General features: G+C 41.4%; 1 protein-coding gene across 9 annotated transcripts in view; it reads left to right on the forward strand.

The window, feature by feature from the left end:
- The window catches only part of AUTS2 (activator of transcription and developmental regulator AUTS2), a 1,120,208-nt gene that overhangs the window by 1,016,396 nt on the left and 91,178 nt on the right, over positions 1–12,634 (forward strand). For all 9 annotated transcript variants that reach the window (XM_075904281.2, XM_075904276.2, XM_075904275.2 and 6 more), the window contains one exon: positions 727–775. In XM_075904281.2, the coding sequence (XP_075760396.2) occupies positions 727–775 (49 nt within the window). The remainder of the gene's footprint in view (positions 1–726; positions 776–12,634) is intronic.

The raw sequence follows: 12,634 nt of genomic DNA on the forward strand, positions 1-12,634 counted from the left end.
AAATAAAGTTTCAGTTTTATTGATAAAAAATATTAGCCTACTGATATGAAAATTATTACAATAATTCAGAATAGGTATTTTTTAAGAAAAAGCAAAGATAACGCAGGCATGATGGGGAATAATACAAAATAGTGATCAGTTTATGCAGAGAGTCTTGTCTAGATTATTTTGACCAAGGTGAAGCCAATGCTGAGATATTTCTTTTAAAGGTTAATAATGTCTCGTTTAATAAACAGAGCATTATAGCAATTCATAGAAGCACTGGCCTAAGTTTGAAATGCTAAAAATGAGAAAGGTCAATACTCTGGGTCTTAGAAGAAATTTTTTAAAAACAAAGGAACCCACAGAACTGCAAACACATGAGACTGCAATGAGTAATTCAAAATGATGGTGTCTGTCCTAAGCTGCAAAATGATTTGTCAGAACAAGTTGGGTTGCGTGTATCATTATACAAAAATATATTTTGTGTGCAGCTAATATGTTGAATAAGGAATAATTTTTTAAATGTATTAAATAGAATCTTTCCAAATCAATTGCTGCACTGCAGGACAGTGAAACGCAGCCAAATAGCACCATCTTATGGATGTTTTTTTTTTCTGGAGCTGCAGCTTTCATCAGCTTTCTTGTTTTGTCAAACTGTTTTGGTTTTTCTAAGGGATATAAATATACGTACACATTTTTTAATAATATGTATAATATGTACCTTCTTTTTCATTGGTGTTTCAGGCATCTGATGCCAGCTCCGAAAAACTATTCAACACCGTTACAAATAAAGGTAAGACTGCAATCCCCATCACAAGCATATTTTTTCCACATGCATTTCTTTTCATGGTAATTTCAATGAGAGAGAAAATGTAACTTGTCTTTCAGGAATGTAGCAATCAGCTTGTTAGTGCTTTTTATGTTTCCCTTGGTTTCAGACATGTTCTATATGCTTCATAATTGCTTTGCAAAAGCAATATAAAATAAAGACTTTAAATAATGCATTGCCTGCCCAGTCAGAATTAATTTAAATAACAATATTAGGGAATAGTTTATTTTACAAATGGCTTTAATTTAAGTTCATTTAAATAACTGTAACAGTTTTCAAAATGTTTTAGCATGATTGTTACTCATCAGCTACATGATAGACATGGAATTATGAATAGCCAATTTGTACTGCTGACAGTAATAACCAGCCAGCATTTAGTATTCACAGGATAATAGTAATAAACCATGGCTTGCTGTGCAGTATGCTTTCTGTAAAGTTAATAAACGATATAGAGGGCCACATTTAAATATGCAATATCCCATTCATTTCTCCCAAACAGCAATGTAAAGAGAGAGTAGCTAATGATTTAACAGTACATTAAAGGAATACTTGCCTTAAATCCGTGTCAGTGGGTTTCTGTGCAGTGCTTATTTGAAGCAGCATTGTTGAAAATAATGTGGGGGTGCTTTTCTTCTTGGGGGCAGGGCGGGGGAGAGAGACTTGAATCCCTGACTGTGCCAAGGTGTATAATTCAAAAGCTTGAAATTACATAAACTGTTTGATCTTTTCTCCCCCTCCTCCCACTATAACACCTGTTTAGTGGCAGTGCATGCCAATTGCTTAGTAAGAAGGTGTGCTTTCAGCTCTAATCTCATACTGTCTTAAATTATAATTTCATTGGAGCGCTGGAACAAGGTTTCAGTGGAAAATACAGGCTTGACTAAATTGAAATGTAAGCCTTTTCTGTTGTCTAGGTGAATATTTTGGATGGTGACTTATACTGTGTGTTTCTCACATTGAGCTTTTTTGGGTATGGTTGGCTGGTTTGTTGTTTTGGTTTGTCCTGGTAGATCATTTTTAAATTAGAAAAATGCCACATCTTGCCAATTGCTGTCTCTTTTGATTCCATGGAGCTGAGGGTGGCGGGTTGTAGCTGTGGGCGTTACATAGCCCATTATATTGGGGATTCCCATGCTGATATACTACTTCTGAAAATTACTTTGATGCATATTGAATTATATCTCTTTTAATTGCCTTATGGATCAGCATTCCCTTTTTATGTATTAACATCCTTTTGAAGTACATTCTGAGGGTTTTTTTTAAAAAAATTTGGTTGAAATAAGTTCTCCCACTTAGAAAATGTATATTTTCGATTCTGTTTCAATTTGAATTTGCAGCCCTTCTTCCCCACTCCCACCCTTGAAAAAAATAGGTCACCAAAAAAAGGAAGACTTGTGTGTTCAGGGACCCAAAGCCCCCAAACTACATGTGACTGCATCTTTATTTTGCTAATTTGCTGTAAAAAGCCTTGGAATTTGAGTAGTCCTTTCTTGAGATGGAGCCAGAATAGAATAGAAGCCAATCCAGTGAATCAACATTCCTGACTGATAGCCTGTAACTAGGCTGAAGGGATCTCTACAATTGAAGGATGAAAAGTGATTGATGAAGACTAGGCCCCTGTTCCTCTTCCTTTCGTTTTCTTTCTCGAATCAAACACATTGCCCACATTCTTATTTTTGTTTACTTACCCAGTTTGATTTGTGGCATCTATTTGGTTGTGAATAACCTTGCTTGACAGGGAGCCTTTTCTTCTGAGGTACTTTTCTTTGGTGATTTAGTTCCCTTGAAAGGATTAGGGTTTCTTTGTGTAGCCTAAAATCAACATAGGCTTTTCTAAGCTTTTCTTGGGAAACCATACACAAATAAGCTTTTTAGTTGATGGTAGATTATTCCTTTGCCCCTTATTTCCATCAAAATGGCATCTTTCTTTTCTCCTCCTGAGTTTCCCCTTCAAGCCATATGCTAATTCCTGTTGGCAACATGAATGACAGGGGGGAGAATCAGTATAAATCCAGGTGCTGAAAAACTAGGCTGACTGGTTGTATTTTGTTTTTCCCCTCCCCCCCCCCCCCCCCCCCCCATCCCCTGGAGAGAGAGATTAAGGGGAAAAGGGTAGAAAAAGTATAGGGGACAGTTTTGTTAAAGGGATTAATGTTCAAATAGCTAAATATCAGGAAAAGCATCTCAGAAAGTTCCATTATTGAAAGATAATGTCAGTAATTGCTTCCAGACAGGTGCAGGGATTCTCATTATGGGTTGTGGTTTGTTGTTAGTCTGTCCTCTGAGTGTCTGTTGGATGGATGGTTGACTAGGCTGTCAAAGAACTGTCAGTTTGATGCATTTCAAGTTCAAGTTCTCTTTTTTTCCAAAGTGGGCTGTTTGCTTTAAAGCCAGCTCTTTCCCTGTGTTGTCCAGTGTTCCTTTTGCCAGAAGCAATAAAAATCAGTCTAAGAAAGGTTAAATTTGCATTTGGTAAACCACGTCGAAACTCTTCAAAGCCCTTGGCTGATTGAGCAGTCTGACAAAGTATGGCAAACTGACAAGCATACATCCCTGGCCTGCCTCTCAAATATCCCTCAATGTTATCAACATACCACATAAAGGTGGTATTCTCGTATCTTCATTGGTTTAAAATTATTTGCATCAGAAACAAAAGATTGTTGACACTGATGCTTCAGAAAAAGTTATTTGCACAAAATAAATGACCCCCCCCCAACTTTGCATTTTCATTCTTAATTTGTTGTGCTGTTCATTTTAGGTTTTTGTCATATACATTATATTACCCTTTCTTATCATGTTAGCTATTGTGTTACAGTAGCACCTGCAGACCTAAAATTTTAGGACCCAATTCTGCTAATCTCTGTGCAGACACACAACAAGACATGGTCTCTCCTACAAAAAGCTTAGGGCAAAATTTTCAAGCCACTCAGAGGCTTAGTTGTAAGTTTCAGGGAAAGACACTGGGGCATAGAGTGCCTTTGACAATAGGATTTAAGTTTCTAAGGTATTTAGACACTTCATCACCTACTGGGGAGTTAGATGCCTAAGTAGTAGATGCTTTTGAAAATGTTACAGTCAAAATAAGCAAGACAGTCAAAGGATACAGGAAAGGAAGTGCCATTTTGGAAATAGGAATCAGAAGTATAGAGAGATTAAATGATTTCCTCAAAGGCATACAACAAGTCTGGTTGAATTATGGTTTGAACTCAGATTTTCGGAGTCCAAGTCCAACGGATTAGCCGCGAGACCTGTTTCCTCATTTGGAATTTGCCACACTGTGAGGTATGTCCATGATTAGATTGACAGATCTTCTAGCTGATTTCAATCAGTATGTCTTGAGTATAAAAATCAGTCACTGGGTGTGCCCATAGGTGTTTTAAAAGGACATATCAACTTTCCTTTGAGTTGGAAAGCATCAACATTCACATCATTAAGCCTGGCCCAGGTACTCAAGGTTGTTAACCAAATTTTGTAATTTCCCAGAGTAATGAAGTTCTTCCTTTATCTTTTGATAACAGACACTGTTCAAAGTCAAAGTTGTGGAGCAAGCAATTTCTCCTACTGCCTCTGTGTTGTATGTTAACCCCTCTGCCCAGAAAACTGACTTTCCTGAAGGGGAAAAAAGTGATTCTCAAGCTGTTAAAGTTTTATTCTGTACACTATACTGGAATTTCCTTTGATCAGGGTCCCAGTTAGGCTGTTACAGCTTTTTATGTTCAAATTGTTTACAGGATGTTCATGTAAACTTTATGAATCCATCTGCCTTAGTGCCAAAGCCAGCTGTCAGGGAAATATTTAGCTTCTCAGCCTGAAGTAGAGAGAGGGGTGTGGGTTGCCAGTTGTCTGTGATGGCTCAAATGCTGCTTTTGGCAAAGCCTGGCTTTTTTAGGTTGTTCTGGAGAGATACTGTCCTCCAGAAAATCCGTTCTTGATCCCTATCTGTCTGTTTGGTAGATCATTTCTTCCAGATTCCCTGCCACATCTGTCTTTGCAAACAGGCAGGAAAGTGAAACAGACAAATACTTTTCTTCCCTGATCCAATTCACAGGAATTGCTATGATGGAAGAGAGGGGCTTCTCTCTCCAGGTAAACTAACTAGAATTCACCACTGCATATAAAAACATGCTCATGCTCTCAACATACCTAAGTATTGCAGAAAACTACGGTACTTTCCCAACCCTCCATAGTGGCCAGGCACATAACCCTGCCTCTGCCTTTTACTCTCTCAGGAGCCTAGAAGTTTCAGAGGAAGTAGCCATGTTAGTCTGTAACAGAAACCCCCACCTGTAAAAAATAATAAATAGTCTTGCAGCACCTTAGAGAGTAACAGTAACACCTCCCCCGCCCCAACCTACTCACTCACCCACCACCTTCTCCTTGGTTGCCACCTTCACATTTTAGTGCTTCTCACTCTGCATGTCTAACAGTGGGTGGGAGCGTGTGTTCCCAGCCTGCTACTTCTGCACTACTTGTGTAGTGGCTCTGCTGCCCTTGGAAACTAACCAGCTGGCTAGAGAAGCCCAGGAATTATTGAACTGCAAGAGCAGCAACCTGCCTGGATTCGTTGTCTTTGTGCTTCTGAAGGGGGCTCACTCCTTAAATGAGACTATGACCAAGGTATGTCTCCAAAGGGGAGTTTGTAACTTGAGTCCATGGGCTTTGGATCCCAAAGGAGCCTGATGCAGAATTAAAAGGCAAATTCATTTGGCAGGCCCCAACCTAGACATTAAATGTTGCCATCCAGCCAGGGAGAGGCTAGGCTGAAAAAAATCACAAACTATTGGATGAAGCTGGCTGTTTTGAAGACCCCAGTATGCTTGCAACGAGGCAGTGCTTCCAAGTGGACTAGAAGAAAGGCTGCTTTGCTTCCATGTAATCCCACAGTTTAATAAAAAGTGTGTGTGTGGGTGGGGGGGGGGGGGTGCTTGCCTTTTGCTCTAATTCCTAGATGAGAGAATTAGTTATTTTGCGTGCTGAAGGCTTTATCTGAACACAAAGCTTGTTGTACAGTGTCACATCTGGAAGCACATTTTGCACCACTGCATGCAAGATGCACTGCCAGCTGTTTACGTGGTGGATGGTTCTGGTGCCCTTAGTGAGGGAGCATAGTTTCCCATTTACATCTGTATGCCATCTTCACAGTCTCCTCTGCACAATTGCACTTTCTCCTCACCCTTTCTCCACAGCTCCAGGTGCTAGAGGCAGGAGAGTGAATCAGGGCTGCCAGTTGTAGAAGAGACAGTAGCTATAATCAGCTATAATTTTTCAAATTAAGTATTAAAATACAGGTACCTGTGAGCAATGATATTTTTATTGGAGTGCCGAAATTATAATTGGCAAATGTACTTTTGAGAGGCCTTGCCCATTTTTACTTGGAGTTTAATATAACTATCTGCTGCTCCACAGTGGATCCTGTTCCTTTAAGAATTTATTTGAAACTGTTGATTTTAGCAAAGTCAAACTAATCCAGTATCAGTGAGCAAAACGGTAATGTTTACTAAAGCATAATTTTATCTGTTCTGGCTCCAGGATTTATTTTGTAGATTAAGCTCTATTTGATTTTCTCAGACTTATCAGCATTGCGCTGTAAAATAACAAGCCACAAAAATCAAGTCAAAATAAGATTAAAACTTCTTTGGAATAGAGTGTTTTGATTACAGAGTTTCTGACATGAGCTGCTTCTAGATTAATGGAGTCCAACTTGGGCTCTGGAACGATATTTCAGAAATGAAAAGCGCTGCCGACCTCCTGGATCTAGACTATTGTTAGTCCTGCCACTGTAATAAACCGTTGTTTTCTCTGAAAAAATGTATGTTTATTTAACTAGGTCTCTTTTTGCTTCACAATCTGGATTCTATTCAGTCAGTTACCACTCCAATTAACTAACAATTATTTAACATTAACAGTAATTACAGACGCCAGTTAAGCGCCTACAGATGTCAACTGTTAGCTTTGTACCTAATCACTCAATGAAATGGAGAAAGTTCAACAAACATCAATTAGCCAAGCAATTAGTATGAGTTAGGAAAGAGCATGTTATCATGTGTGAGCTGATTCAATTTATTTTATTTTGTCAGTAAAACACACACACACACACAGACAAGCAGCAATAAATTATTGAGATTAGATAAAGCTGTATTGTTTTGTTGTTTACATGAGATTTTTCCTCCTCCTTTTTTCCTTACACAAGTTAAATATGCCTTACCATGTGTTTGTTATCTTAACAAATACATTTCATTCGATTGGAAAAGCACAATAATGTTCTTTTAAGACTGCAAACTAGACACTGTAGGCCCAGATTTTCACACGTATTTAGACTCCTAACAAGTATTGAAATCAGTGCAAGTTAGGAGCCTGTATACCTTTGGAAGACCTGGGCATATGAGCCTGACTCGACCCACTTTCATCAGTTTTACACTCACATGAGCTGCCCACCTCAATGAAATTACTCCTCTTTTACACATATATAGCTGCAACGCATGTGTGAGTTAAGAAAACACTGACCAATATTAATTGATTCCCCCACTGTATTTCCTTTATGTTTATGTATATTTTAAATACTAGCATGTAATTAAACCAGTTCATTTTAAGTAAATAACCTGGGCCCAACTTGCAGTCTACTGTGTAGACTTCTTTTGCCACTTCTTGAGCAAAGATCACTCTCTTTGGCATCCGGGTGTCCTCCTCCTGCAAATATGCAGTTGATCTGCTGTTTGTTAGAGGCACGGGGGAGTGAGGTAGTATCTTTTACTGGTCTGTGAAAGAGAAAAGCTATATAGAGCTCTTCTTCATCTGCCTTCTCTCTCTCATATCCTGGGACCAGCACAACTACAAAGAATACTGCAAACAGCTATTTGTTACTGATTAGGGCATAACATCTCCTCTAACTGTACTACGCTTCCATGCTGTGTCCTGTTCAAAAGTACTGATTAGGAATGGACCCTAACTTAGCTTTATCTGTACAGTCTAGTTCATATGGGGGAAAACAGCTTGGCTACGTCTACACTGGCATGATTTTCCGGAAATGCTTAAAACGGAACAGTTTTCCATTATAAGTATTTCCGGAAAAAGCACGTCTACATTGGCAGGATGCTTTTCCGGAAAAGCACTTTTTCTGGAAAAGCATCCATGCCAATGTAGACGCGCTTTTCCGCAAAAAAGCCCCGATCGTCATTTTCGCGATCGGGGCTTTTTTGTGGAAAAGAAATCTGTGCTGTCTACACTGGCCCTTTTCCAGAACAGTTTTCTGGAAAAGGTCTTTTGCCCGAACAGGAGCAGCACAGTTTTTCCAGATAAGCAGTGATGATTTTACAGTAGATCGTCAGTGCTTTTCCAGAAATTCAAGGGGTCAGTGTAGACAGCTGGCAAGTTATTCCGGAAAAGCGACTGATTTTCCGGAATAAGTGGCCAGTGTAGACACAGCCCTCATGTCTAGTGACTAACCTGACTCATTACTGAGCAACCTAATAATTAAAATTCTTTTCAACAGTGCTCTACTTGATAAATGGCTTTTGTCTGGCATGGAGGTACAATAGGACTTTCTCCAAAGGTCCCTTGAGAAACATATCTTTTTTAAGCCTAATGTATCAGCCATGTGAATGAATCTCACCTTCGTCCTCAAAAGACACTATGGGTTTTAATATCCCTCCTAACTTAAAGCCTGATTTTGAGTCTCTTACTCAAGACTGTTTTATATTAAACGACCACAGTTAAACAAAAAATAGATTCAGCATCACGCTGGCCTACTGTTCTATAGCAAAGTGTCTCAACCCTGGGCAAAAATAGACATTTAATATCAGCAGGTTTAGTGAGCACTTTTAAATACCTTCAAAGATGTTCCATAAAACAAAGCAAATTGGCTTTTTATTTATTTTTACTCCCGAACAGAGTTGCCATTTAGCCTTGCCATAACACCAGCATATATGATTGATCATGTAAAATAATGCTGTACAGCACGACAGTACTTATTCATTAAGGCAGCCCCAGGAAATACAGTGGGGTTATGCACGTTAGTGTTTCCCAAAGTGTGGGAAAGGAACTGAGGGTAGCAAACACATACCTCCTCATTGCTCTCCGGGGGCATGTCAACACTAGGAATGCTTTACCGGTGTAGGAATACTGATATACTACTGGCAAAGTGCTCCCAGGGTGATCACATCTGTACTGGCGAAATTACCCCCCCCCCCCCAATAAGCCAACAAGCTATAAAAGCATAGTTTTGCAAAGTATAACTGCATCTATGCAAGCCCTACTGCTGCCAGAGCTATATTGGTTGGGGATCACATCTTTCTAGCCACTAGCTGACACAGCTATGCTAGCAGAAGTCTGCAGTATAGACCAGACCAGAGCCCCTACGCTTGTCTATGCTGTGTATTATGCTGCCCATGAGGTGTACATTCTAGTGCTCATTAACTGGTCCATGTAGATCCTGCTGGCATGCACTGGAAGTGCGTAGTGCACACTAACATAGTCCTGTTTGAAGCAGGACAAGATTAACATGCAGTGATGAGTTTCTACTGCAGGGGTGGGGAACATTTTCTGGGTGGGGGCTGCTGACTTACAGAAAAATCAGTCGCAGGCCACACAAAAGTGAGAAGCAGAAAAAGAAGAAAAAACTCACTGACGAGGCCCTGACTGAGAAGCAGAAAGACACGCCCCATATTCCCAAGCTATGGTGTGTGGGTGGGGGACTGGCTCCCCAATACTGGAGGGGGAACCCCAAGCTTTGGGGGCCAGATCTAGGCAAGCCCGGTGGCCAGATCATAGGTTCCCCTGTTGTAATGCATGTCAGCAGGATCCACACAGACAGTGACACACTAATGCACACTGGAATTTACACCCTTGGGATATGTCTAGACTACATGCTTCTGTCTCACGAGGCATAAGGGAGCAGTTGACAAAGGCTTCTTCTGTCGATCGATCCGCGTCTTGACTTGTGCGCTGTGCCAACGATCAGCTGAGCCGGCACAGCATGGCGGCCACTTTTATTTTAATGAAGCTGGGAATATTTAAGTCCCCGCTTCATTGAGTAAGTCAGGTAGCCTATTTTACAGGCCTCTGCCGACAGAGGCATGAAGTCTAGACACACCCCTGGAGTGTGGACACTGTAGATAAGCCCTCAGCTCTTGGTTTAAAGAGAGAGAAGGAAAACAAGTAAGTGTCTAGATAGGTCCAGAAGAAACCCTTAAATGTGACCCAGTGGAACAATAGTTGCATGAATGTGTGAACAGCCTGAAACAAGGCTCTGAGGTGTGAACAACTCTATTTATTTCAGTGGGAGCTAATTCCCTGACTAGTGAAATGTCAAAATTGATAACTATTTCATTGCTCATCAAGGCATGTAAGAAATGAGAGAAGATTCATCTTATACGTCCCTGTACGAGCATGCCCCGAGTATAGAGTGGATTGAAGGGTAGCTGAAGAATAGTCCTCTACTTCGTCCTTATTGAGGCTCCAGTTCATCGACTCCAGTGCATGATTAATTTTAAGCACTTGTTAGAGTTAAGCCTCTACATAGACGCTTCGATGGATTAGAGTCCTAGTGGCAAATCTTGAGAGGTTCTGAGCACTTTCAGCCTCTCATCATTTCATCTCACTACCGCTGCAGTCCCTACTGACTTCGCATGAGATTGCACTTGTGTAATTGAAGGAAGAACTTGACTCAGGCCTGGACTGCACCTAAAAATTCGACCTCCCTAGCTGCATCATTCAGGGCTGTGAGAAATTTCATGCCCTGCGTGACATAGTTAGGTCAACCTAGCTGTGACTAGAGACAGATAGAAGAATTCATCCATGAACTTAGCTATCACTTCTTAGAAAGGTGGATTACCTTCGTTGATGATAAAAACATCTTCCAACCATGTATATCATAGAATCATAGGACTGGAAGGGACCTCGAGAGGTCATCGAGTCCAGCCCCCCGCCCTCAAAGCAGGACCAAGCTCTGTCTACACCATTCCTGACAGATGTCTATCTAACCTGTTCTTAAATAATGTAGGAACTCTCTACATCACAGGGTGACAGCTGCAATGCTGTCACTGCTGCTATAGCTGCTGTAGCATGGACATACACGCGGCATCGGCCTGTATGTGAAATTTATTTGCTGTAATAAACTATTTCCTAGACTAGATTTGACTCTAGCACCCTACATGTGTGTCTGGAGCACAGGGAGGAATGCATCAAGTGGTGAGTGATTGTGTTTGTGAAAGGAGTGTTGTTGACTGCTCAACAAGCTGTTTAAATGGCCAGTGTAAACTTATACTTAAGAGATAACAAATGAATTGCTTTAAGGGCCCTTTTGAACAGCAAATGGCCTTGAGTTGTATGTGCTAATAGACTGATGCAAGAGGTGGCTGTCCTTATTTTTTTTTCTTCTACTATCACCTGAAAGACCGTTTTCCTCAATCATTTCTCTTTCTTCAAGATTCTTATCTAGAATTTCAAGTGCCAGCTAGCTTTCTGGATGTCCAACTTCCAGCAGAAGAGGCCTCATTTCCAAAGGATCTGAGCACCCACGACACCCCCTGATTTTAGTCATAGAACTCCCATTGCGGAACTGTGGAGGGCTAGCACCTTTGCAGATTAGGCCAGGAGGTGTCTCAAGTTGATGATGGTAATAATAGATGAGACCATCTGCTTGGAGGACAACCTGTTAATCACCCTTGCTATGATACAGACTTGAAAACCTTATTTTCAGCATCCAGCCATAATTCCTACCTTTCATACAATATTAATAAGGCTTTTGCCTTAGACCGCACAAGACGTTCTTTGGTGAACCAGAATGTACAAGCTAGAATCAAGATATTGCTGTAACCCCTTTGTCAGCTAGTGTTAAGAGGTCCCAAGTGCTAGTCTAGAGTGCACAAGGAATGCAGGATTGGTCACTGCATGAGCAGACAGTTTGTGGTTGCATTGAAATTGATAAAGAATTACAAAGCAGATGGAAAAAAAAAATACAAGTCATTAGCATTTTGTTAATGGAGAGATAGTGTTCCAGTGACTGACGAGCTTTTGCTCATTTGCCCATGGGGCAGGCACAAAGCATAGTCAGAGACAACAGCAGGAATAAAGTGACGCTGTGTATATGCTCTCTCGGTACATCTGTGTGGAGAAGAAACGTGTTTGAAGGCCTTGGGTTTTGAGTAATTTCCTCATTGTGACCCAGTTTGCGTTTGAAAAAAGATGCCTGATTGCCAAATGGTGAACGGGCCTTCGAGAACACACGTTTATCTGTGGGGTGCTGAGGAGCCCGGACAGCCATGGTACAATAGCGACCTTGCACATTCCAACTCATACGGACAGTTCTCCAGTGGAGAAGGGCCTGCTTCGTAGCTGCTTCATAGGATTCCCTTTGACTTCGGGCAGCTCCTAAGGCAGGGGTGAGCAATCATTTTTGCAAAGGGGCCACTTAATGAATTTTGGTAGGTGGTCATGGGCTGGCTCCACCCCAGGAAGGGCGGGGCCTGAAGGGGCGGGACTGGGGACCAGCCTCCCCCCAGAGTTGTCTGAGGCCAGAGGTTTTGAATTAAAAGCACAGCAAAGGGTTTGCGGCTTCGCTGCTACTGTGTTGCCAGGGGTGGCTGTGGCTGTTTTAAAGGGCTCCTGGCTCTGGCCCCTGCCATTTAAATAGGATCCTGCTGCCTGAGAACTGCTTAGAAATTCGGTGGCACAGGCAGCAGGATACAAAGAGAAAGTGGCCAGATGCCGTCCGTGGGCTGGATCAAAGTGTTAGGTGGGCCGGATCTGGCCCCTGGCCTGCATCTTTCCCAGCCCCGCCCTAAGGTAAGGTTTGTGCCTGTTTGTGTAAGAGGACGTGATTGAGCG

This window comes from Pelodiscus sinensis, chromosome 21 (assembly GCF_052426305.1).
Source record: "Pelodiscus sinensis isolate ZL-2025 chromosome 21, ASM5242630v1, whole genome shotgun sequence".
NCBI classification, from domain to species: domain Eukaryota; kingdom Metazoa; phylum Chordata; order Testudines; family Trionychidae; genus Pelodiscus; species Pelodiscus sinensis.